The sequence below is a fragment of the Amborella trichopoda genome, chromosome 2 (genome assembly GCF_054954075.1).
Source record: "Amborella trichopoda isolate Santa Cruz 75 chromosome 2, AtrichopodaSantaCruz75HAP2 v2.0, whole genome shotgun sequence".
NCBI lineage: Eukaryota > Viridiplantae > Streptophyta > Magnoliopsida > Amborellales > Amborellaceae > Amborella > Amborella trichopoda.
This window is the reverse complement of record NC_142337.1, coordinates 49,584,716-49,612,677: the sequence shown is the minus strand read 5'-3', so window position 1 is coordinate 49,612,677 and position 27,962 is coordinate 49,584,716. Positions and strand designations below refer to the sequence as shown.

The following is a 27,962-nucleotide window of genomic DNA, read 5'->3' as shown; positions in this document are numbered from 1 at the left end:
TTTTCGTAAGTACCGAAATCCAGCCAAATTCTCGCTTCTCACTGTAACCCTTTTGATGGCAAGCTAATTGGAAGCATCATACATAATTGTCTCAGCTTGAATTTTACCATGAAAGCACACTTGCATGGCACAAGCTTTCGGGAGGTGAGACAAAAGTTATGTAGATTACTAATCAACTCAACAAAACCTCCTAAACATTTTCCAACTCAAACAAGAGAAAAAGAAACTATCAGGTTATGAAAATCCACTAGATGGAAAAACTACAAGGCCAATCAACCAAGGGAAAGTCACAATATACTGCTCAAGTAGTAATACAAAATTATCTAAATGAACCTAAGAAGTAAGCAGCACGTACTGAGCTATCAACAGCTTTATCCAGTTCTTCCTTTCTTGGTTCACCACTTGAGCCTGAATCAACGCTATCTTCTTCATCAACTGCAATGCTCCGAGCTGCAGTAGAAGCAGCAATTGATGCAGATCTGCAACAACAAAAACCACCATGTTTGATAAAAATGAATGTGCAGTGTAATCAATAAACATAAATTACATGAAAATGCATGTGGGTGACTGCAACTGCAGTTATGCGAGTAAAAATAAAATAAAATCAGGACATGGGCAACTTTTACAATGTTTGGTACAAGTACAACTAGTATATGTAAAACATGATACATAAAAGTTAAAGAATGTGCATTTCTATATGCCTTTACAAAAATTACCACAGCACATTAGATCCAGATTTAATGATTTGGATATTTTTATCATTTTTATGCATATTTTGCCAATTCTCAGAAATTAGTACTTTATTTATTTACATGCAAGGTCTGTACAGTCATCATGTCTAAAAAGAGATGGACAATTTCCTCATTTAAAAGCAGAAGAACATTTTCTCAGATTTTACTTGGCATGTGAGATCCAAGATCTATGAATGCCTGAATGATGCTCACCCTTCAATATGGATGTGACTATATTGTTGAGAAGAGTTTATGTGGCTATGACACTTGAAAGGGATGTTAAACACCGGGATGGTAAACACACCTTGGAATGGCCTATAAGCCTTGCTTGAGCATAACGGAAAAGAAAGCATTACATTTAGAGCTGGAATTGCAAGCAAGAGCATATTGGACAAATAAGTGGTGTGGAAAGGAAATGGAGGATTTTTGTGATGCCAAAGATACAACTGCTGAAAGTTGAATGTTTTAAATCACCTCAACATATATTAAATAGGATGCATTGTTTTTAAATGGGGCTGAATCCCGCATTATGCAGCCTGAAGCACATCATATCAGGCTGCATATGCGTTATTTTGTAATGCACCCGCATATGCGGCGCCCCAAAAACCCATTAGAACCATTTTTGGTGGTTCTTAGAGAATTAAAAACAAAAACAAAAGCGTATTTAGATTTTTTTCTTGAGCGCAAAGTTTTTGAAAAAGGGTAAAGGATTCTTTTGATTAACCCTTGAGATATTTTTGGGCATTATTTTGAAGATATTTTGGGCTTATCTTGAGAGTTGATTATTATCTTTTGTTGTTTTTTATATGATCATAAATTTTTGCTTGTTGCCTTTTTGGAGTTTAAATTTAAAGTTTGGAATTTTGGATGTCTCGGTGAGGTTTGAAAGTTCGGTTATGTTATATGAGATGGAATAGATCGCTTTGTTTTACATGTTATTTGTATTAAACATTTATTTTTTATTCTTCATTTTTTTTTTTTTGACAAGCTTACATAGGAATGGAACTTGAGATGTTGTGCTATGATAACTCAGCCTCTACCATTTTGACCAAGCCCGATTCTTATTAGACATTTAAACTATTAAAGATTAGAAGCTATAGAATTTAGAACAATGAACTCTATTACTCTTTATAAGGCTATTAGGAGACTAAGACTCTCATACAACTAATATATTAGAAATAATGAATAAATTAAAATACCTATAATCACATAAATCACATCTATATTTTCTTTATACATTATAATATTTTTATATTTTTTAAAATTTATTGACTGCACTTGAGGTGATGTGCCCGCATCAGGACCACATCGCCGCATTAAACCCCTGACCACATAGGGTCCACATCCCGCATTAAAACACTGAGTGGGGGTAACCTCCTACAAAGTTTATAAATTTAGTAGCTCGGCCGCCTAGATGGCTAGTAGGCCAAAACGCTAGGTAGGACTTAGTTGTCGTGTGTCTAGGCACCCGCCTAGGCACGGGCCCTAAGGCGGGCGTCTAGGCAATGCCCCGAGACAAGGAGGCCGAGGAAAAAAATGCCCTCTGCTAGGGGCATTTTTGGCATCCCCCCGTCTCCCCCTCCTTCAAACAAAAAAAAAGGGGGGCGGTGGGGTGTTGTTGCAGGGACATTCTAATCCCCAAAACCCTTCTTGTGCATATTAGAGAGGAAAACTCTCAAAAAACTTACGATTTGAGATTTTTTGCAAGATAAAAAAATTTTCAACTTTTTCAATTTCTTGCAGAAACAAAAGAAATACTTCGAGATGGTTTTTGGAGCTTAGTTATAAATGGAGAAGAGACCGTGTATTTTTTGCTCGCCTTGCACAACACATTGCATAGACCTCATGCTTGAGGCGATTGGTAAGACGAAGTCGCTGAAGACAAACATAAAAAAAGCGAAGACCATCACAGTCTATATAATACAATCACACTCAGCTAAGAACATGACTTTTATACTATGTCTATGCTTTGTCATTACTTCTTTCATTTGTTTTGAATACATACATGTTATGTCATTATGTGCTGTCATTGTAAGTTTGCTTGGGGAAAAGTATGTTGGGTAGGGTAGAGACTTGGTGAGACCTGGAGAGACTAGATTTGCCACCCCCCACTTGTCCTTGCAATCTTTGTAGGACAAAAAGGAAAACCTGATGTTAATGTTTGTATTTGAGTACTGGACGAAGTCCAAGTGGGCCAAGAAATCAAATGGGATATAGTAGTTATGGAGATTGTCATGGAGTAACGATTTTAGAATAGAGTTTAGTATGCCGTATATGTTTTTCGGACATTAATAAAGGTAATCAAGATGGTTGAAACTTAGAAGAAACCAGCGATAGGTCACATTTATGAAGCGATGGAGGATGCTAAGGAAAAATCAAGAAATGTTTTGGGAATGATGAAGCTAAGTATGAAGAATACTTGACGATTATAGAAGATAATTGAAACTACTAGCTTGAGAGGCCCCTACACTTAGCAAGTTACTTCATTAACCCTGCTCATTATTATATTGATCATGAGGTACATTGCAAGACTGATTTCATGGAAGCTTTCAACCAATGCAATATCAAATGAGGTACATAGCAAGACTGATTTCATGGAAGCTTTCAACCTATGCAATATCAAACTCAACCTGGTCCTGAAGTATAAGACAAGGTCACAACGGAGTGAGACAAGGATAAGCACTCTATTGGGTCTCTTGGAAAGGAGTTGGCAATAAGGCAGAGGACCAAGATCTCTCCTAGTGAGTTTAGAATTTCTTCATTTTGATTTCATGATTTGAGTATTAATTTTCAATTATATAGATACCTTATGTACTACATTTACATTTATGTAAAATAGCTTTGGTGGAGTACCATTGGGGAAGCACCCCACATTTGCGGCAAATGCCAATGCGTATATTGAATCTAACTTGTAGCTCATCTGGATGCGAGTGCAACTTCAGCACGTTTGAAATGGTAATATTACTTACATGGTACTATAGTAGTCAGTCAGTTAGTTAGCTAGTTAGTTTATTAACCTGTTTTTCTAAATTTTAATACAAATTCAAAATTTATCTAATAGGTCCATACAAAGAAGAGGAGCAAAAGCAATTGCACGACCTAGTCTTTGTTTTGTATCACCAAAAGGTGCAGGAGTGCCATCAACAGCTAAAGCACAATGAAGGGGAGGGTATTGAAGTTGATGATATGGATGACACTTGCGAGTGGATAATTGATGCCAGGAAGATGAGGTAATCCCTAGAGAGGACTTGACCTAGGGCCACGTTCGTGAGGCTGCTGGGACACCATTGAGCCCTGCGGACCACTTGATCTCAATCTTAAAGCCAAAGGAAGGGAGGGAGAAGGAAAGGAGAAAGGGAAGAGGTTGGTGGGATTGAGAGACGAGGATGAAGCAGATTTAGATTAGACAAGGGATGATGCTCAATATGTTGAGGAGGGGGATGACTCTAATGATGATGGCATGTCATCATCATCAATTCTTCTCGGGGTGACAAAGAATTGTCATTTTAAGTTATTCGGGGTGTTTATGAGTGATGACATAGATTTGTCTGTGACTTTTGATGGTTATGTTAATGTACTAATATGACACTGAGTTTTGTTGCAATTTGATGATGTCTCTGTAATCTGTAACTATCTATTTTTTCATTTTCAGGAGCTTTATGTCTCTAAAACTGCCCTAAGAACTCCCAAGGGGCCCAAATCCCTATCCTAAGAACTCCTCTCTCTCTCTTCTTCTTTTTTTGGCTTTTTTTTTTGGGAGGGGGAGGGGTGGGAAGGGGGGCGGGGGAGGGGAAAGGGAGGATATTGTTGTTGCTTCATGAACCCTCAGGTATCCCTTCAATGGAATCAATACCTAAGAGGCTGGTGGGAGTGAGTAACAACACTTCTTTTATTCATTAATTTTCAACTTTTTTATTTTCTATGTTTTATTCTCCATATGTTTTATATTCCAAATCATTCCCTTGCATGATCAAAACAATTCACCAATTCATGAGCCAATTCACCCATTCCTGAAAAATTAGTGTCAGGTGCCAAAGAATTTGGGAGATGCTAAAAAAGCAGGGTATTCAGAACTGTAACAGAGAATCCCTCTCCAAAAGTTATACATATCTGGAAGAAAATTCATAAATCTGCAAGAAGTCTTTATAATAGTATACAACTCAATGCTATAAGAAAGGATAATGTAAATTCTCAAGTAATGCCCTCAAGATAGAATTTATTAGTAATGCTTCAGTTTAGGCACTAACCTCTGTGAATGGCGGCTTCTCATGGTTGCTTCCAAAGTCGTTTGCTTCAAACCACTAGAACCTCCACCTCTGCCTCTGCCTCTGCCTCTCTTACCAGTTCCTCCTCGAGAAGCTACAGAACTGTCACGTTTTTGTTTAGAATAATTGTTGGTGTTTGAAGCATTCAAGCTTGATGCCATCTGATCACCATCCTCATCATCACTGAAGGTATGTGAACTCCCAACACCCACTGCACGCTTCCCTCGACTATCCTATAAAAATTCGCATAAAAAAAGTTGACTCAATAAATATGCTAACAATCCTCTGCAAATCAGAAGGTCCAAAAACCTTTTCTCTGGCTATTTATGTCCTTTATAAACACGACTCCAAGACAAAGGATAAAGTTAAACCACCTGCCACATTTGGGAACTAGATGCGGATTGGCCACCTTCCTTGGCCCTTAAGGATCTCTCGTTTTCACGTTGCTGCAGGAAATAATGGTCAGTAAAGCCTTTTGAAATATAACAAGATTAGCATTAGAGCCACAACACGAATTCAACCATCAACAGATGCTCATCTTGCCTGCATACAGTGACCCACTTTGAGGATCAAATCTTCCTCCTCTTTCAGTTGCAGAGGATCTGCTTCCTTGGTAAGTTTATTCTGCAAATATGACCATGACAACAGTTTCAATTCTGCCAGTAGCAGTTTTAAAAAACAGAACAGAGCTAATAGTTTCCACACGAGTATATCAGAGAATGAGCAACTCGTACACGTATCTCCTCTAGATTGTATTGGACACAAGAATAGAAGGCCATTTTGTCATCCTTGTTCACAAAATCATGTAATGCAACATCCAAGTCATTCACTGGAAGAACATCCATTTTCTGCAAACAATAAAAGAATTTAAATTAGTTTTGGTACAGCATCAAGACACGAACTTATAAATCATCGTTGCAGCAGAATAGATAAACTTTTTCCAATTGCAAAATAGAATACAATCCTTTAGCAACTTTACAATGTACAATGATGTCAAATATGAAAGAAAACTGCCATGAAACAAATCTTTTATGCCACTGGACAATAGGAAATTAGATTGAGCAAGATAAATGACTTTATACAGCATGTGTAAGGAAACACATCTAAAGTAAGACCAAAGAAACCATTTTATAGCTAGTTTGGCTGCAGCACACATTCTAGTCAACATGAGTTTAGCATTTCAACATAATGTAGTGTTTTGCAAGTCTGAATAGAACTCAGTTTTTCAGTTTCCATCTCAATTACAAAAGGACAGCGTTTGTTGAGTGCACCCACACCTAAATGGGCATTCAAAGGATCCCATGAACCACAAATTTGTCGTCGCAAAAATGCCGTCCAACAGTGTTGAAAGGCGTTTTCATAAATGTTGCCTTGCCCTTTAAGTTACAATGTACTTTAAATATAGCACTAGAATCACCATCAAGAGGGAGGCAACATTTATCTGTACTGCACATTGATAGTACCTTCAAAAATATGAATCACTCTGCTCTTCAAAGTTAAAGTTTTGCCGAAGCTTGCATTTACTTGAACTCAATCTTAAATTAATTGATAAACACTTACACTATGCTCTCTTGGGAGCATAGTTTACTTTTATTCCCTGAGTCAAAAGACCTACTTGGGAGGATTTTTTTTAATCTGAAATTTTGGGACTAAGAATTACTAGGTGATTATTCTCATAAAAAAATTTGAAACTTGAGTTTTCTAGCACTTAGATCTCACCATCTAAAAATTGGATGTTCTCTATTCAATCTCAAGACGTTATTTTTTTCAAGTGCATAGAGGGTAGAACAGGAAAAAAAAATTATTCAGGTTAATCTATTGGGTGAAAAGGTTACATCCCCAAAATTTGGGGTCTTAAAATTAATTCTAGGTGGGGTTCTACTTGAGGGAGTAAACGAACATTCTAGTCCCGCAGGAGTAGAATATCTTTTGGCTTAATCGATTTCTTCAATGGTACTTCCAATCTTTTATGAAACAACCAGTCATTTTTCCTATATCCTTACAATCTAGAGGCACACTTCCTGGCTTGACTGGTTCAATAGCTCTATCAAGAAAGTATTCTCCCAAGATTGTTCTGCATGAGTTATGAGAAACTAAATGATCAAATTTTTGGATCACCATTTTATGAAAGTACATGAAGATTGTGGTAGTAAAACTTTGATTCTAGACTCAATGATTAATTGTGTGTTTGAGTTTTGGGGGTTACATCATATGTTTTAAGGCACCCAATGCTAGGCATTTCAGCCACCAACCCAAATCACAGTAACATGTAAAACATCACTAAAACAGCAGTGTTTTACATTATTTTTGAAGAAGGATCCGGATCCCTTTCTTATTGCACGGTCGCAATAGCACTGCAGGGAGTTACAGGATTTTTTTTGTTATTTCGTGCAAACGTAGCATAACTACTTTTTCCCTTCTCTATTTTTCTGTTTTTCAAACTTTTTGTGTTTCTTCAAATTCCAGTTGAAAGAACCTTTTCTATGCTTTACCTCCCCTAGCAACCTTACCACCCTCTTTTCTAGGTATATACAAGCGCAATTTGAATCAGGGATGATGTTAGCAGTTTCAACACCGTAACCACATCAAACCAGCAACCCAATACCCTTTCACCTCCACCAACCTCCTAAGTATACACCCAAGTTGTTAGGGATCTCACACATGCGACACTCCCATGATCATGATCACCATCACCTAAGGAAGCCAAGCTGACACCCTCCAACAAATGCCCAGCCAACAAAAACCTCTTCCAATAGCTCAATGGTTCTGCAAATAGTCAACAAGAAGATACCAACAGACCATAAAGATCATCAAATTTCCAAAGGTGAAATCATGGACAAGAAATCCTCTCAATCAAACCCATGGCTTCATACATTAAATGTAATCTCACAAGATATAAACTAAGGGCATACCCACGAAATCCATGGAAACCAGCCCAGATATGGAATAGAAAGCATCCATCAAAGTGGCAAAGAATACCAAGTGTCCCCAAGAAGGAGCGATAACTTAAGTAATTTTTTACAACCTAGAGGACCAGAAGAACACAAGGGAACTTGTCAAACAGCACATAACCAAGCTTCCAATCAGCCTTGACAGCGAGGAATTACTAATCCCGAACTTTGCGATGCAGAATTCCAGGAATAGCTTCAACACAACTTAGACATGACTGAGAGTTCCTTCAGATCTAAGTAAGAAATTAGCTAAACTTTTTTCCAGGCAGTTTTCATGAAATGTACATTAATGTCTCCAGCACAACTTAGACATGACAGAATAGTCGACCATAAGAAAAGCTATTTTTCATTATCAATGTTTGATCAAAGTGGATCTACATAACATAGCATCATTCAAATACCTGTATTAACATTTGGATCCTAATACTCCATAAGCAAACCACACCATGGTAACAGTAATGAAAATACAACCATAGGCATTAAGAGATGCATATCTAATCTCTGTCCAAGTAGAAGTTATAACCCTCTACAAGAATCCCATTACAATATTATAGAGAACTTGCTCTAACAAAATGAAGTATACAAGTGACCATCACCAGCAACTAGAAGGAAAGGTAACAGCTCGTAGAGTACCAAGTTACTTTCGGCGACTAGAGCCTCTATATTTTGTTGATTTAACTCCTCCGGACGAAGTCTTTCAGAATCCTCAATTTTTCCTGTGGTAGGACAACCAAAATATTAGCAGCTATGCCCTATTGTCAAGATGAACCAAATGAAGAAATGTCATAATAATCAACAATCGCGAAAGATGCAATGCCATTTCACGATGTGATATTTTGTTGTATGATGTAAGCCATCTTTAGCACAGAGCATTTAGTTTAGCTCACAAAATCATAATTATAACAGTTCCAGTTAGAAATTAAAACCACATCACATAACTTCATTACACAAATGCAACATTAAAGAAACAATTGAAGATAAAATACATCCAGCATTTCACAGGAAAATCAAAATAGAAAAGAGTCACTTCTAGGTAAGTCCTCAGGACATACAAGGGCCACTCTGGATGGAACATTTGATGTAAGTCCACCAGTCTTGTTTACTTCAGATAAGAAAAAAAGAGGCTTTTGTATTTTGAATTTACTTTAGATTAGAGGCCATGCTCATGTAATGGGGCAAGGGAGGGACTCACTCCAAGTAAGTGGGAGTGGATCACTGGACCACACCCTGCATTTGACACTTTCAAGTATAAGAGGCAGAGTGGCAGACTTACATCAAGTGGTCCATCACACTGGCCCTAATATTATCCTCTGGCTGTGATTTTGCAATAATATCTAGCTCGCCACCAACATAAATGGGTAAACAGAGAGAGAGAGAGAGAGAGAGAGAGAGAGAGAGAGAGGTTTCAGCTTTGCCATGGGATTATGAAATATATTTGTAAACATGCAAATGAACTTGGTCTTAATACCACAGAAGCAACCAGATAATAATGACAATACAGTAATATAGAATGCAAAATAGATAAACCATGGTCTCACCACCCATGCACCACATATATTGCAACCACATATACTGCAAAATCATCTAGTGTGTGAATCATCTCTATTTACAACTGGATCGAGGTATTAGGCAGCAAATAAACTGAATATTGTGTCATCTAGAACACCCTACCAGGCTGCTGTTAGTTCAATTAACAAGTACCTAAAAGGCATTACATGCAATCATTCTTAATATTCAGTCTTATAGTCATTAACGAATAATTGTCACAACCTACAACACTTGGGAATTTCCATTAAATAAAGAACAGACATACATATGACTTGTTTAGGTGCCAATATCCGACACCATATAAAAATATAGACACGAATTAATCTTATCCACAAGAATAATTTTTTTATCATTAAGGAAAATTGTATTACTAAAATAAAATTAAACAAAAATCAAAAAAATTAAACAAAGGCCAACAGACGTCAAAATAACATCTCAGGATTCCAACAATAAAGTTGCATCAACATATAGCGATACTTGAAGAGCCCCTTCATTGTCAAGGGTATCAGTCTCTTGGTTAGCTCCCTTAAGAATGTGCACAAAAGTCAGTCTTAATGACACAAATGTCAAAGATCTCACTAAATATCATCAATTTTTTAGCCGAATAACCACCCTCCATAACCCTTCTCTCTTCCAGAGTAAGGCCAAAGTAGTCGAATTTCTCTCCCAAATCTTCCAAATGCCCCATCCCCTGTATCACATTGGTCGACATACCTCTTCCCAATAAACAAAGTGAAACGTATCCCCCTCAGTTCATCTCCTCCAAAAGAAATTTTGTTGCAATCTCTTCAGCCTAGCAACCACAAAGGCCGGCATATGGAAAAGAGAGATAATATACTGGCCGATTTAAGAACGTAGCTCTAATAAGTGTGAGCCTCCCCACCAAGGATAACAACACATCTTTCCACATTGCCAATCTTCTCTCCACCCTCTCCACCATAGGATCCCATAAACTCTTCTTCAGTTGTGCACTGTGAAGTTGAAGGGCCAAATACTTATCAGGAAGAGACGAAACTTGATACCCAAGTCTATCTACTATGGATAACATCCGTTCCTTAAACCAACCCCCATGAGTGAACTCTTGTGCAAATTTATATCAAGAACACTCATCATCTCATAATATCAAAATATAAACCACCACTTATCTAACTGATCTATAGATGCATCACAAAATATAAGTGTATCATCAGCAAATTGTAAGTGTGATATGCCCAAAGCACCACATAAAACACAAAAACCAGAAAACCTCGCTCCACAATCCAAAGCTTGAAGGCAATCGACCAGAAACCTTGGGAACCATCATAAAGAAAAAAGGTGATAATGGCACCTTGCCTAAGATCTCTAGATGCTTAAATCCTCATGGGGACCCATTCCCCATCAGTGAAAAGGATGGTTCACATATGCTGAAATCCACCTCCTCTATCTCTCTCCCCAAAGCCCATCCTCCTCATCACATAATCTAAACAGCCACAATCAACATGATCATAGGCTTTCTCCATGTCAATGTTATATGCAATCTCGAGAGCCCCTTGTGTCTTGAGTCAATACACTCACGAGCAATGACAGCACTATCCAAAATCTGCCTAACCCTTGACAAAATCTCCTAGTTCTAGAGAGATAACATGACCACAAACCAACCTCAACCTAGATACCAACACCTCTGCTAAAATCTTGCAAAAGCTTCCCACTAAACTAATGGGCTGATAATCCCTGATATCCACTGGTTCTGCTACCTTAGGAATCAAAGTTATGAAATTGGCTCTTATTCCCAATGAATAGTGGCTCTCTCATGGAACTGATTGAACTTCATAACCAACACATCTTTCAACAACTCCCGGAGAGCCTAAAAAAGGCCATAGTATTCATCAGGAACTTGCGCCCTATCATGCCCCATAGCAAATATTACCGTCTTTATCTCATCCTCAGTGAAAGAGTCATCAAACCATCTGCCACCCCTTCCAGTAAATCCTCAGTCTCCAAGCCATCAACCCTTGGTCTAGAGAAGACCACCAACTGACAAAAGTTTCTGAACGATTCCCACAATAGCATGTTCCACCCCATCTTGCTCTTGAAACACTTTCACATACAACTCAAAGGAGGAAATACACTTAGACAGCCTCCTAGCAGATGTGCAACGGAGGGAAAAGGGTGTATTTTTTATCTCCGTCCTTCAGCCATCTGATACTGTACAAAATACGAGCCCTATCCACAATTTACTCCCCAAAAATCCCTTGGACCTCTTACAGTTCACGCACCAAAAGAAAAGAAAAAGAAAGCCCCCCTTGAACCGCTTCCTTTTGGTTTAGGACTTGTAACTCTTGCACAGTGTATTCTTTGTATTTTCCAATAAACAAATCACTCCTCCAGTATCCTTTTCAACCCCTTGGACATATTAGATAGTCAAGACGAGCCCATCCAACCTCATAACACGATCTCCACCAAGAAGTCACCAGCTCATGAAACCACCATATGCTTCCAGCCACATTCTCAAACCTGAAATGTTTAAGGGTTAAAAGGCAAGGTCCGAGTATCAAGCAAAATGGGAAACAGTTTTAGGGAGAGCTACACAGTTCGACAAAAGCTTGCTTCCCACTCAATTGACAGTATACACAATCCAATCTAAAGATGGCTGGATCCACTCCCCTGTCCCAACTCATGGTGACACCAAATCTAGAAAGTGCCTCGTACCAGTCGTGATTCAACAACAACCCTTCCAATGAGTAAGTGAACGACATGGAAGTCACCACCAAGCAATTGTGGCTCATCCCACCTTAGCCCCAATCCAACCAACTCCATCCAAAAATGCTCTCCCTTGCCTAGATCATTAGGCCCATATTGTGAGTGTATAGAAACCAATTCTCTTGACTTGGACTACAATGTAGACAAAATACAAGACAATACTCCACAGAATTTTCCAATACACTTTTTTTTTTAAGATAATTTTCCAATACACTTGGAAAATAAAACTTGCAAAATCAAATTACAGCAAGGTCACTGTAACTACAGTGAGCTATTGACTTCAAAATACACTCGAATGAGAAGATACAACTCAATTAGGGTCCCTTACGCATGAAAAAAACAAGCCATAAAAGGAGATCATCCAACCACACATGTATAGCGTGCATTTGAAAATTATGCACCACTCAAATTTACAAAGCAAAATTATACATCAATGAACTCATAAAAACTCATCACAACATGATTTCCATTACATCAACATACAAATGCTCAAGTGTGCAATGCATCATGACCATGGAAAGCCAATCGGCCCAGTTTACAGCCTTCAGTCTCAGCTATATGTCATTGGGTGACATGCGATAGCATACCCAATTCATCATCTATCAAGTGAGAAGCAAAACATCTACTGATACATACTTAAAACATGGAAGGATTTGCAGAGATCTAAAGATCAAATCAAGTGGGAAAATCGTGGGAGAAAACCGGGCTCTTAAAATAGAAAACCGGTTTAATTAATAGAGTTCACAATCTGGGGCACAAAATTTCAGCATAATCTCCCCTTATAAAAACCACAATTCAAGAGATTAAAAAGATCTAAATCAGTGATATTATCATAAAAATCTCAACAAAATATCAGTCAAAATTGCTCCAAAAATCAAGAGGGAAAGCTTATGAAAACTAGATCAAAATATGCATGGATGAAGTCTTCAACTATATGGATAAAGAAAGATCAATGATGATTCAAAGGATCAAAGATTTAATCATCAAAGGATGGAGAAATTTTGTTATAATTGAGAATTTACGGCAAGGAGAAACTAAAGGAATCAATGAAAATGGAAGAGATCTTACTCAATTATTGAAGGCCTGAAGACTAGATCATCTGTGGCTTAAATTTGAGCTTTGGATCACCATTAATAAAGTAGTGTAAGACCTTCAATGAAGCTCTCTCTCACCTTAACTTGAAGGCAGCTATTTAAAGAAAGAAAAGAAGAGGAAATTTGCTTTGGGCGTGAGAGAGAAAGAGAGAGACAAGGGCGTGTCACACATTTAGAGAGAGAGTGTTGGTGAACTCATGTGTGAAATGAAGGCCCAAGGGGGGCTTCTAACCCTTCAGTGAGGAGATACTTCTAGATTGATGACTCTCGGCCCTCCATGTCATCTTTCAATGGCTATAAAGATAGGCTTGATCCTAGACCACCATCCACCATCATGCCATCAAGATGTGTGTTATGGATTTAAAATACCTTTATCCTCCAATTTTCCTTGTTATTAAATACTCATACTCTTTATATTTAATAAAACTAAAACCAAGATGGAGGGTATACTCTTATGGTAATTTGACAAAATTCCAACAAAAATCAAAGCTCAAAAGTTCCCTCTATTTTATAAGAGCATATGGGACTAATGAAATCATGCCACATAAGCTAGGTGGTTAATTGCATATTTACCATATACCCTTAGGGTTAAGCTTGTAATTACAAACCCTATACCCCTTATAGAATCCTCCACACATGTGCACAAACCCATTGCTTTAAGCATTAAACATGTGCTAAAAAGATTTTTTCAAAATCTCAATATTTCACAAAACACCATAAAACAATGCCCTTAACTTAAAACAACAAACAACAATATGACATGGGGGTCCCATGAGGGGGTTTGATGTCACCCCCATGTCATCCTCCACATGGAGTGGCATAGGACCCCCCAAGCCACCACCTGGGCACGCATTGGCGATTTGGTGTCCCATGTGGGTCCCAAGGTACTGTCCTTGTTTGTCATTTCTTTCAAACAATTCTAACCCAAAAAATCCAAAAAAATTCTCAAAAATCCAAAAAAATCATTTTAATGATTTTCTACCAAAACAAATCATTTTAGCATTGTTTAAAAACATTTACAAGGGAAATTGGGATCCTTGGAGTTGAATTATGAATCTGAGCACTCCACTCGGCTAGATCCGGAATCCAAAGCCACCTTCTATGTATGACCCATAGTGTATAATCGGGGGCTCATGATCTCAGCCTATCAAAGTCAATATAATGGGTATAAGTGGATTTCAAATGCACCCCCTAGAGGACATGCACTCACATGGTGCAGGGATCCTCTTTTAGCACATGTGCATACCTCTATCCAGGGGATCCCTGGAAGAGCGGCTTCCCATTCATTGCAACTATATATACACACGCTACAAGAAGGTTCTAAGAATCAAGGATTTAAGCTAATGTCCTTTATTGGCCCTAACCTTCTCGTACAGGGCTATTTTGTCATCAAGCTCATATAAATACACAAATCACATCGCCCTGGCCCATCACTCAGTCATGAGGCACAAACATAAAAACCGATCCTAAAGAGACAACCCTCAACCCTCTCGATACCTCCCATGCATATAAATCCTCCTCATGACTTAAGCGGGGTTCCATGACTCTTGGTCTCAATGCGACAAGATCCTAGAGTCATGTCGTTCTTTTACTCCCAATGAAGTTCTTTTACTCCCAATGAAGTTAAGAGCCATTAAAATGTCGAAATTTAAGGCATTGAAAGGACATAATTCCAACACATATACAGATGTGAGAACCCATATTAAACCATTTGTTAAATAATTTGATAGATAAAGAGATTTTTTTTTGGCTAATTCAGTGGGAAAGACAGGTCCCTACCCGTTGTTTTAATAAATTAGGGAGTTACATTTTGAAGGTGTTAATTGGGGGTGTCAACGGTAGGGAATGGATACCACGATGTGGTAACTAGGTGTGGAGATGCTACCACCATGACCCCAGCCCTTTTCCTAGATAAAGAGAATTTACTGTGAATAACATCCACCTTAATTAAAACTCGTGAATTCCATAACGTCAAGATACCACCACCAGCCCTCAGAGGGGACCAAATCCCATTTCACATCTAGTGAACCCTAGAATGCCCTCACCAACAAGAGAACCCATATTAGACCATTTGTCAAACAATTTGATAGATAAAGAGAATTTACCATGAATAACATCCACCTTAGTTAAAACTTGTGAATTCCATAACATCAAGGTACCACCAGCAGCCCCCAGTGGGGACCAAATCCCTTTCACTTCTAATGAACCCCCAAATGGACCAAATCACATTTCACTTCTAATGAACCCCCAAATGGCCTCACCAACACCCTATCCACAGCCTCCAACTTTGATTCTTAGCCACCTCAAACTAATGCCTTTGAATGAATGTCATCACATTCCTTTTTTTCTCCGGGTCCCCCAAGCCCCACATGTTCCAAGATAATACCTCCCTGTGAAACATCCTTTCTTTGTGCTCCTTCCTACTCGCATACCTCTCCCTTCCAAACTCTTTGTCCCAGTAGATCTAAATCATAATTTATATTAGAGACAAGACTCTTCAGTTCTCTAGTTCCTCGACCTTTTCCCTTTCCACCCTTGCTTCCACTTTTCTCTTTAGTGTCATAAAATTACAATACTCTTTGTATCGCCTTCATAAGAAAGAACAATGGGCTGAGCAAAATCTCCTTTCTTTCTTAAGGTTTGGCATTTCTTCATGTCACTTCTCCTCCTCTAATACCCAATCTCCTAACAAATCAAAAGAAGATGATGACTCCCTTGAGTCATGTACATACTGGCCATACCACTCATCAACTGAATTACTAGCAATAAATATGTGGAGGCGAACAAAGGCAACTCATGACCGAGGGGGCCCAAAATTTTTTGTTTTTTTTTTTAGGTGTTGGGGCGTATGGGTTGTTTACTATAGGGAAATAATGTATACTCCCCCCCCCCCCAAAAAAAAACTCCCAACCCCATCCAAACAAAAAACAAAAAAAACTAAGGATCGCCCCCAAAAAATAAAAATAGGGATCGTAGACCGCACCCCCCCTGGATCTATGCGAAGCCCATAGAACCCCCAAAGTGTATAAAAAGGGCCGAAGAACCTATTTTGCCTTTTTCTTTTCGAAAGTGCCATTACTTTTTCACTTATTCCCCAGGGTCCAAAAACTTTCCCTTCTCCTTTTAATCAACTCTCACTTCCATGGAAGGTGAGAAGGAGATTATCTATTATATACTTTTACAAATAATGGAAAAATAATAGTGTAGAGAGAAAAACAGAGAGGTTCATGGGTTAGAGAGAGAAAGGGGAAGGGTCGAAAAAGAAGGGGGGGGGGGGGGGAAGGGTAATGAGGTAGAGAGAAAGGGAGAAGGGCAACAAGGTAGAGAGCGGAAGGTTATGGGTAGAGAGAGAAAGGGGGAGGGTGATAGGTAGAGAGAGAAAGGGGGAAGGTTCGCAGGAGCGAGAGTTGATGGGGCTAAAAGGAGAAGGGAAAGTGATTTGGATCATGGGAAATAGGTGAGAAAGAAAAGGACATTTTTGGAAAAGAAAAAGGCAAAATAAGGATTAAGGGGTTCCTTTTTTATAAACTTTTTCCTATGGTGGGGTGTGGGGCGGGGGAGGGGTCCATGGGATCTCCATGGACCCGGGGGTGTATACGGGATTGTTAATTTAAATGGGGGGCATGCATCTTTTTCCCATATATACACAGGAACAACAATAAGAGGCTAAAGCGTCTGCCTTAGCCAAGGTGCTAGGCACCCGCCTAGGCCACACGGTGGCTGCCTAGGCAGGGAGCCTAAAGACCCTGCCCCATACCCACCTTGCCCTAGGCAATGCATCTAGGGCCCTCACTCGCCTAGGCACCCAAGAGGACATTTTTTAACACTATGAAATACCATTCGGTACCTCCTACCAAGGGATCAAACCAGTGTTACATGGATACAACAGAAGTATCAAAAAGTGTCTAAATTGTTTGTGTCCAAAAAAGCCAATGCATCCCAACAAACAGTATTTCATATTAAAAGATCATTGTTCATGTAATTACACTTTGATGATTTATGCATAATATTGTGATTTTCATAATAGCAGAGCGCATATTATATGATAAGACACTTGCAGGTATAGTCACTAAGCGCTTGACTTCACTGGTGGTAGACTTAACTATACCGCTCCAAGAAGTCATGAGTTCCATCCCTGGACTTCAACCAAATAAATTTTTATGCAAAGGATGCCTTGAGGCATCAACTCTTGTCGAAGTGTCAACGCATGTCGACAAGAGACACCAGAAGGGGAATGACATGTTGAGGTAACAGTGGATAAAATGCAACAGTTTAACCCCAGCATCATTATCCTCTTCCTCACTGCGCTCTATGTATCATACTGGACTCTGAAGACTCAGTAAGCCTCACTGATTGGGCATCGTGAACAGTATGGCATCTCCTTGTAGACCTCCAACTCCCTTCCAAAAGTTCCCCATAAGCTCCCCAGACCATCATTTATGCTCTTGTCTGCTTTACCATAATTTCTCTCAATAAAGAACCCCCTTCTCTTCATAAATTTCATCCTTGCCCCTCTTACTAGGTGGGCTCCCAATAGCATTGGAAGCAGCCCCATCATCGTCCCCACTTACCCTCGAGTCCCACCCCTCTACGTTTTTCCCAATAAACCATTCCCTCCACCCTTCATAAATTCCATCCTCACCCTCACAGCAGATGGCTTCCCAGCATTATTGGAAAGATGTTCATCATTTTCCCTCCTCCACATCCCTCCCTATGATAACTCCAGCAACAGATTAGACCAATCCGAAGCAGGACATAAATAATCATATTGAGAAACTTGTTCACAATAATTCCCTACTACAATGATCCCAAATGTTTTTTGAGAATGAATGAGTATCCCCAACAACTGCCATAGCGAGAACTTTATAAAGATAATTTCGGCTATCACAACCATAATTATCACCCAAAAAGTTAATTTAGAAAGAGATAGTGGTGACAGATGTACGTGATCATTCATATCCTCTACACATAATTACTTGCCTGTCCGGCGTCGCATATCCAAGGCAAGCATACAGCATGACATCTGCCATAGCCCCCAAAACCCACTCAACTATTTGACACACCATCCTTTTGGAAACAGAAACTGCATTGCCACATGTACCTCATAGTGCTTCTCCCCCATTGGTTCCTTTGAATTTTCAAGTTTCCCTGCCATTGGAAAATTTTTGAGCATATTCTCAGTAGTCCTCTCCCTCTTTGTAAAAAGAAAATGGAAATCGTCATGCTAACATCACATGATTGTATAGAATCTAAAACAACTGCAGAATCTGACTTCTCATTTTTTGTGAACGCCTACGTTCACATCCAAAGTTAAAGACACCCAGATCAACGCATGATATATTGATAAGTAATCCCCATAGTGACAAGTTCCCACATCCCAGATACACAGCTCCTTACACTACAGAGAGAGATGCACAATTATGTAGAATCATGAGGACATCAAATATAAAAGGCTTGAAAATATTATGCCATTTAGGTTGATAGAAGTTAAGATATATAATCATATCAAGCAATGTAGCTGTTCATGGCCAAAACAGTAACCATGCAAATGATAATATTAAGACAAAAGAGTGACTCCAGAAGTGCTCAAGTAGAGAAAGCTACCTTCCAGAGATTGACGTTTTTTTGCAGCCTTTGAGAATATAAGAATGTCCTGTGGATTTGCTACCTACAAGAATGGATAGAAAGAAGATAACTGTCCATAATGGCACTCTTGAAAGAAAACACTGAATAGGCATCCAAAATACAAATTGCAGATAGAATAATGGTACCTTTCCCACAAACTTTTGACCAAATCTTTGAGGGTTTATTGTCATGAACCCAGTATAATCTACCTACCGAAACCATACAGAACAGTTATTTCCATAATATGTACCACACCATACTATATATGTGAAACATATTCAATATCTTGGATGTCATACAACACAGGTAAACACATACAGTGTCTTGTAATCCTAAAACATGGTAATCATATTAACAACCTGGGAAACTGTACACATGAATGTGGAAGGTTAATTTAGGTATGGTAGCTAAAAATGAAGACTGCAAGACTTAAAAAGTTCACCCTAAGCCACAGTGTGATTCTTCAGCCTAACGAATAAAAAGTTACCTGCAATTTAATAAAGACAAGACCAAATGAGAAGATATATAACATGAGCATTCTGACAGCATATTCAGCAACAATAATATCAGTACAGAGTTAAACATCTATCAGGCTAGGATACATAGTTGCAATTTTATTTTAGCATTCTGACAGCATATTCAGCAACTAGAATATCAGTACAGAGTTAAACATCTATCAGGCTAGGATACATAGTTGCAATTTTATTTTCCACACCCAAGTTGCCACAAGACAAGTAGCAAAAGTAATGATTCTTCAATACCAGAAGACAGCCATAACGACTACATAAATGTTTAAAGTTTCCAATTCATACCCAGCGATTAAGTTTCTCCCTATCACAATTTAAATAGGAACTAAAAAAAAAAATCAAATTTACCTTTATTCGAACTAATGGTAGCTTTGTTTCAGCTTGTCCAGCACTTTTTCGGCGACTACTTTCAATAAGATTTCTCACCTGAAACATGCAACAACAGATTAGAATTGAATGAAGGGAGGAGCAACAGTTTGCAACCATTGTGAAACAAAGCAAGGTTAATAGGTGGGTTAATCTTCAGGAAAAGAGGAGAGAGGCTCTTACAACTTTGTCAAGATGCTCAAGAACAGCATTTGGATCATTCGGATCAATGTCAGTCTGCTCCTTCAGTACAACCTACATTCTATACACTTAGCATGGTAAAACTATATGCAACACAGAAGTAAAATGAAACAGTATTTCTACCTCAGCATATTCAAAAGGTCTAACTGACTTCAAAGGTATTCTAGTTGGACGGTATTGACTTCCCTGAAACATAGCACATTGTGGTCAATCAATGGAACAATCAACAGGAGTTGGGGAAGAAATTTAGTAAAAAATACAAAGATGTCCATATCCAAAAAACCAGAGTTACAAATGCATAACAGAAGCGCAAAATTTCAAAAATCCTAGATGATCAGATTCCTTCTCCCAAAAGTAATAACAAAAAACATCATCAGCACAACCTTAATTTCCAAAAGAAGCACGTGCTTAGCTTTAGCTTCCCCTTCAATGAGAGATGTTGCCACAGAAGATCCTGGTTGTGTTACATGAAAACCCATTCCTGGAACTTCCTAAGGAAGTCAAAAACTACATTAAATAGAGCACATAAAGAACTCTTAAGACTAACATAAAGTATCATTTTCATACGAACCTGTGGGTCAATAAGGCATTCATGCTCATGCCCCCATATGACAAAGTCCAAGAATCTAGGAAGGAAGTGCTCATTTATTGCATTTTTTGGATTTGACTTGATCCTACAAGCACAATAAAATAAGATCATAAATTTCTGAAGCCAAATTGATTAAGACAAACTTGGAAAGTCCCACTCATTGACATGCCCAGACTAATAACAGAATTTTGCAGGTGTACTTTCAAGAAAGAATGTCCACCTGTTTTGATGAAGGACAAAAATGTTGAACCAGTCTGACAAGGAACAACCTTCTCGCGCTTCAGGTCGCATCCATTGCACAGCATGGGGGGTCTGGGGCATCAAATCCACTAAGTACATTGACAGTAAAGTCTGCATATAACTCACAAAAACTAATGAAGAAATCAACTCAGCCATGAGACCAGAAATTACCTGAAACATTCGGTTCAGCCGTTCATCCCGAATATTACCAAGTCCATATAGGGCGACTGACGTTGAACCCTAGAGGTTATGGAAAAGAAAATTTCAAAAGGCAGTAAACCCATCATCTGAACTAGTCATGGATAAGTTACAATGACAGACCTTTCTGATGAGTATGGGATAAAGTGTAATCTGCCCAACACCAGAACCTCCAAGAGCCATTTTACCAAAATAATTTACAAGATTGCATGCAGCAAGGATATCCATTGCAGATAGGTTATCCTGTCACATAACATTACACCAGAAGTCTAAAAGTAAGGTCCTTAAAAAGGTGGCAGACATGTGGAATCAGACAAATGCAAAACACCAGTCAAGGAGATCCACATGTGTACAATTCATATAATCATCTCTAACTTGCAGATCAATCTGATTATCGGAACTCTATAAGGAACTTGGCATTATCACTAAGTAAATGTGGGTTGTTGATAGCAGTTACTACAAGAATCACGATGGAAACTTGAAGTGAAGTTTTCAACAATCAAATCTTATAAAAGTATCATGTCCAAATATGCATGCCCCCATACCCAGAGTATTTTACTTGTACGTATCACAGTTCAGGAGACATTCAGCCTAAAACCTGGTTTTAGAAATTCTAGAATCTGCATACTAAAGATTTTGATGCATACCCAGGTTTTGCAAATACCAGATCCCAAACAACCCATTATTTCTTTCAGAAGAGAGCTAAGGAAATTGTTTCCACAGTAGCTAAACACCAGGCAGGGGCCCTATAATTCAGCGCTTTCCGAATATGCTCGAACCATGGAGAGTAGAGATATGATGAAAGTTAAAGTTTTCCCAATGCATATGAAATTTCATGCTCTTTAATTAGCATGTTGCAGCATTCAAAGAAATTGGGCTTTAGAAAAATGATGTGCGCAAAATGCATCAAGTGGACAGAAAGACGAGTATCTCTTATGGGAGAAGCAGATTCCTCCTAATTTTTGTGTATTTGGAGGATGTGAACCCTAGAAGCACTGCCAAGAAGAACAAGAATAGTAAGCATTCCTTGGGATGATTTTCTAGTTATGTTAGGGACTTAGGGTTATTTCCAGTTATTTTTAATTGCTTTTATTTTATGGAAAAGATGGGGACTATCTAGGCACTATATTGAATGACATGCTCATTTATTTTAAAAGTCACTTAAGTTAGGAATTTTCAATCATTTTTATTTATTGTATGGAGATAATGTCCTTAAGCATTAAATAACGTTCTTTAACAAGCGTGTGGGGCCTTGAGATGCCAACCCGTGGAGTTTTCGACCAGAACATTGATATTCCTAACTTCAATATAAGACTCAACCCCAGGAGTTTATAGACTGGTTAAATAATGTAGAAAGAGTTTTTTATTATAAAGAGGGTCCTGAAAATAAAAAAGTACAAATTATTATCATGAAATTGTAGAAAGTGCCTCAGAATGGTTGGAACAACTTAGGGCTAGAAGGGAGAGAATCGGAAAGCCCAAAATTTCACGGGAAGAAAATGAAAAAAAAAATAAATGAGAAATGCCTACCTGAAAAGGAGTTGCACTCCATTTATCATAGTATGAATACATTCGTCAAGGAGAAAAGTAAACTGATGAATCTTATCAGTTGATGGCTCCAGGTGACGTAGTTGAAAGAGAGGAACAGACCCTAGTACGCTATGTAAGTGGGCTGAGAACTTCTATAAAAGATGGGGTGGTGCTACAGCAGTACTAGACTTTAGACGAGTCAGACAACCTTACAATTAAGGTTGAAGCTCAACAGAGGCATCCATCATCAAGGTGGGATGCTGCCCAGGGTGGTATAGTGGCCATGGAAGCAATTTTAGACAAAAAAGCGGGAATTTGGTGGCTGGACAGACCGCACGGCCTGCTGGTTCATCCAAATAGAAGGATACTGTAAGTGTTGGTGGTATTTCTAGTTGCCCAAATAGCAACTTAATCAAGTGCTTTAAGTGTTTGGGAATCGGACACATCTCTTCTTAATGCCTGAATAGAAAATTTGTGAACCTTTCTGGGAAAGTTTTCGAAGAGGACAACAAGCTATCATTTGATGGAGACCCTGTTTATGATAGGATACCTGAAGAAGAGGAGTCTGAAGTGACGTTTAGTGACCATGGGAAAGCCTTGGTGATCCAGTGCACCATGATTACACCCCGAAGAATATACAATGAATTGAGAAGGGACTTTCTTCCCAAATCCTTGATGATCGAAGTCATTTCATGGATGATCTAATCTTTGATGAGGAACCTATAGATGGAGATGGTGCTCCTGTCTTTGATAGTGATCCCATCTTTGATGATAGTTTGGTGGCTGATATCAAGAATAGCAAGGTGAAAGCAAGGAGGATCAAAGGAGATGACAAAGGATGTTGTTTCTCCTAATGTCTTGCCCAAATATAGGATATCATGTTAAATGCGCCTTGAGGGTTTGGAGATATTTTCCTATGAGCTTTTTGCTAGTGAGTTCAATATAGAAGGTGCACATCGAATGGTTGATTATGTGATTCTTGATTTTGGAGTTCAACTCCAGCCATTGTTTTGTTTTGAGACTAATCACTATGTGCGAGCTGAAGGTAATCATGGGGGTAACACAACATTAATCTTAAGCTGCTTCAAAGTCGCAGTAGGGTTGCTCTGACGTGTTCAGGACGAAGTATGTCGTAATTGTGCAATGGAAGTATGGCAATTCCATATGGGCCCAAAGCATGGTTGATCTAATGTCCATTGGGGTGCAGTAACATTGCATGCCTTGATCTCAAGTCTCGTTAATGCACGAGATTGGGTGATGCATACAAAAAGTACCCAACATGCAAATATACCAAGTCAAATGACCGCAAACTTTGACCATTCAAGATTTTGAAGAAGATGGGCAACAACATTTACAATGTCACTTTGCCCAACATATGGGGACTATCATTGACATTGCTAATTTGTCCAAGCATCGTTGGCCGCAGAGAGATGAATATGAAGGTTCTAAGTTGAGGGCGAGCTCCTCAAGCTGGGTAGAATGATGATGCGCAAAGTGTACCAAGTGAACAGAATGACAAGTATCTTCTATGGGAGCAGCAGCTTCCTCTAATTCTCATGTATATTTGGAGGATATGAACCCTAGGACGACTATCAAGAAGATCAAGCACTGCTTGGGATGATTCTCTAGCTATTTAGGGTTATTTTCAATTTGCTTTCATTTTCTGGACTGGTTAGGGACTTTTAGGCTTTTTATTAATGTCAAGGTCATTTATTTTAAAAGTCACTTCAGTTAGAACTTTTGGATCATTTATTTATTGTACGGACATCTATAGATATTTAATGTCCTTAAATATTTGGTCCAAGAAGGGTGAGGACCTTAAACTTTCCCTTAGCCTGTTCCAAGTCCAGGTAAACTTTCCCTTCCCTTCCCTTAGAATGTTCCAAGCTTGGTCCAAGGTGGGTTGTGTTAGGTACGCAGCCAACGTAAACTTTGTCTAAACTTTTCATGAATCTTGAATCTACGTTATCTGCTGCTAATTTCCTTGAACAATGAATATCATTATTTAAGCATTCATATTCTTTTTTTTTTTTAGAAAAGAGAAAGAAAGCTCCACGCTGTTCAAAGCTGAGATAGGGGTTTAAGGAAGAAACCCTAGTTTTCTCTATTTGTTGCATGTGCTTGGTCTAAATTATTGATGATTTTTTGTTCTTCTTCAAATTTCCTACAAAAAAACAAATGTAAAAATCAAATGATCTCACTATCCTATGATGCTCAAATTGAATCATGATGCCAATTATATATAGACATCTGGTTTTGGAAGATATGATTGATAGGCTGCATGCAGCTACTAAAACATAAAAGGTGCGGTTTGTATAGAGCCTAGGCTCTAAACAATCAAATTAGAGCCTACCTTCAAATAGTGTCAAGAAAAATGGTTTCAATATTGAAAATCTTTTTGATAGCCTTGAAGTATATTTTCATCTTTATTTATAAAGTTTAAAGCTTAAAAAATAGTGTAAATCGAAAGATATATGAAAACTTCAAAATCTTGAAAATTGACGGTCCAAAAACGCATTACAAAATACGCTATTTCCAAAACTTGAAATCCATTTTTTTCTCATGTCCATGCATCTTGATGTCGAGATGATGAATTTGATGATATCTGGGCACCAAAACAACCTCTTCTAGTAAAATTTTTGAGGTCGCCTCGAATTTGATTGTTTAGAGCCTCGGCTCTACATAAAGTTTTCCCAAACATAAATTACTCTCCTTGTACTCAAGAATAATCCAGCCCAAAGCACCAAAAACCTTTACAAAGGCAAAGGGCGAAATTCAATAAGCAAACAAAATAGGTCCATAGAAAAAGAAGTCCCTTCTCACGGTATTACAATGTAAAGGACATCATCTGCCAATATTGGCATAAGTGACTATTAAGACATGGACCTCCACCAATATTTGATAATAGCATCTTCAAGACAAAAACTTAAATAAGAAAAGGAACACAAGAATCTCAATCAACTCAAAGGGCCAAGTTAGACGCAATGTTCAAAAATTTGCCCACCCAGCCTCTTAGGCAGCCAAAAGGCCGAAACACCAAACCACTGCCTAGGCAGGCCTCTTAGGCGCCATGTGTCTAGGCGCCCACTTACGCGGCAAGGGCGTCGCCTAGGCACTCGACCCAAAGCGGGCGCCTCGACACACATTGGCCGGGGGTGGAAAAATGCCTTGGGCCAAGAGCAATTTTGGGATTCCCCCTTCTAAAAGGGGGGCAGGGGAGGGTTTTGAGGAGCATTCTTGCTCCCCGAAACCTCTCTTGTGTGATTTAGAGAGAGAAAATCTCAAAACAACAACGATTTGCCATTTTTTTAGAGATAAAAAAAAATTTCAACTTTTTTTATTTCTTACGAAATCAAAAGAAATACTTTGTGATATTGTGTGGAGCTTGGATTGGTTGTATAGGACGACTTTTGGCGACCAAATATCATCAGTTTAGGCCGATATAGGTTTCATTTTGGAAAGGTAAGTGCATTACAATATAGAATTACGCTTCGATTTTTTTTGTTGGTTGGTATAATGTGTTATGACTTGAATCATTTGATATTCTTTTACTATTGTCTTTTTATTTGTGATATTTTTGCATGTTTGTAGTTGATAACTTAAAATATTTTGTGAATATTCCCTGGTTTGGACTTCGGACCTATATTGAATTAATTTAAAAAGCTTAATGCAATGTTTTTTTTGTCTTTCTTTATTTTTTTTACATGTTTGTAGATGGAATATTTTGTTAATATATCGGTTTGGGCTCATAATTTGGTTGTTTGAAACTTCGAATTAAATTTGATATTTTCTGAATATTTAGACTAAGTCTTATGGATATTATGTCATGGGATATTATGTGAATATTTTTTTTAAATTGATAACATATTATGTGATTTTTGTTAGATTGAAAAACCAAATATTATGTAATTAGTTGTGTTTAGATCGATAACATTATTATTTGATTTTTATTAGATTGAAAATATTGGAATTTGGAAAACCAAATAGTATATGATTTTTTATGTTGCATTTGGTTTTCACATATTATGAAGTTCATTTCTCAATTGGTTTATAGATTCTTTCAAGTTTCAACATACTTTTAGTGGTCCTTTCAAGTGCGTTTTGTTTACTTATATTTTAGTTTTAGAAATTATTTTTTTCGTAACACTTTCGTAGTGTGTATTTTTCAGGTTTGTTGATTAAGTGATACAACATGAATTACGTGAGTTGTGACGTAAGCCGTGAGTATTAACAATGTCTTCAAGTGGATCAAGTAAGTAAATTAATCTAGGTTGAAAATACAAATCTTGTCCAGAACCGCTTGACAAAGAATAGGGAGGAGTGTAAGGTTTGCAAGAAATCATATAATGTTGGGATTAACATATTACAAAACCATTTAGCCAGTATGAGAGGGGATGTGGCCCCATGCACTCAAGTGCCAGCTGAAGCTAGGGGAGAGATGTTAGAGTACTTGGCGGGGGTTAAAAATAAGAAGAGGAGCTGAGGAAAAACCATGAAGAGCTTGTCAGCAGTTCAGATATTTTTGGAGTTCGAGAAGAGGAAGAGGAATTATATGCTAAGGCCGGATCTTCTAGCAGGCCAATGCGTCCATGCATAAGAGGCCCCAAAGAAGAAGGCCTATAGATTCTCTCCCCCTCCCCCCCGCCCGCAATTTTGAGATTTTACCACGTGAAAGGGGTCAAACAAGTTTAAAAAGGCAGTCAAAAAAAGAGGATAGAGATAAGATAGCACAATATGCGGCTAGATGGTTCTACCAAGCAAGCATTTCTTTCAATGTTGCTAACTTGAATAGCTTTAAAACTATGTTGGAAGTAGTTGGTCAATTTGGGCTAGGGTTTAGTGCGCCAACTGCTTATGAGCTTAAAGGGCCAATGCTTATAAAAGAAGTTGAGCTGACTAATAACTTCTTGAAGACACACAAGGACACATGGGCGACATACAATTGCATTATTATGGCGTGATAAGAGAAATAGAAGTATTATGAATCTGATAGTGAATTGTCCATTAAGGATAATGTTCTTAAGGTCTATTGATGCTTCTAACAAGGCCCATGAGGTGCCTTCCTTTGTATTTTAGTGGACAAGTGCACAGAGGAGATAGGGAGGATAAAGTGATCCAAGTAGTGACCGATATGTACTAAGCCAATATGGTGGTCACTAGGTTGTTGATGGAGAGAAGGCCATGTATTTTCTGGTCGCCATGTGCAACACACTGCGTAGACCTCTTGCTTGAGGCGATTGGTAAGAGGAAATCAATAAGAACAACCATCAAAAAATCAAAGACTGTCACAATCTATTTATACAATCACATTCAAGTAAGAACAAGAATTTTATATTGTCTATGCTTTCTTGTTACCCA

The 27,962-nt window shown here is 38.3% G+C and overlaps 1 protein-coding gene across 13 annotated transcripts in view; it reads right to left on the bottom strand.

The window, feature by feature from the left end:
* Positions 1-27,962, bottom strand: part of MRE11 (DNA repair and meiosis protein (Mre11)) — a 42,693-nt gene that overhangs the window by 3,429 nt on the left and 11,302 nt on the right. For 5 of the 13 annotated variants that reach the window (XM_020665547.2, XM_088858383.1, XM_088858384.1 and 2 more), the window contains 18 exons: positions 21,198-21,317; positions 21,048-21,116; positions 20,857-20,948; positions 20,619-20,721; positions 20,431-20,538; positions 20,171-20,233; positions 20,030-20,101; positions 19,829-19,906; positions 19,100-19,162; positions 18,933-18,996; positions 18,430-18,476; positions 18,309-18,351; positions 8,581-8,663; positions 5,731-5,844; positions 5,540-5,620; positions 5,371-5,442; positions 4,979-5,229; positions 356-479 (listed from right to left, as the gene is read on the bottom strand). In XM_020665547.2, the coding sequence (XP_020521206.2) occupies positions 356-479; positions 4,979-5,229; positions 5,371-5,442; positions 5,540-5,620; positions 5,731-5,844; positions 8,581-8,663; positions 18,309-18,351; positions 18,430-18,476; positions 18,933-18,996; positions 19,100-19,162; positions 19,829-19,906; positions 20,030-20,101; positions 20,171-20,233; positions 20,431-20,538; positions 20,619-20,721; positions 20,857-20,948; positions 21,048-21,116; positions 21,198-21,317 (1,647 nt within the window). Of the gene's footprint in view, positions 1-355; positions 480-4,978; positions 5,230-5,370; positions 5,443-5,539; positions 5,621-5,730; positions 5,845-8,543; positions 8,664-18,308; positions 18,352-18,429; positions 18,477-18,932; positions 18,997-19,099; positions 19,163-19,828; positions 19,907-20,029; positions 20,102-20,170; positions 20,234-20,430; positions 20,539-20,618; positions 20,722-20,856; positions 20,949-21,047; positions 21,117-21,197; positions 21,318-27,962 lie in introns of those variants that run through there. The other 8 variants (XM_088858385.1, XM_088858386.1, XM_088858388.1 and 5 more) reach the window with 4 other exon arrangements.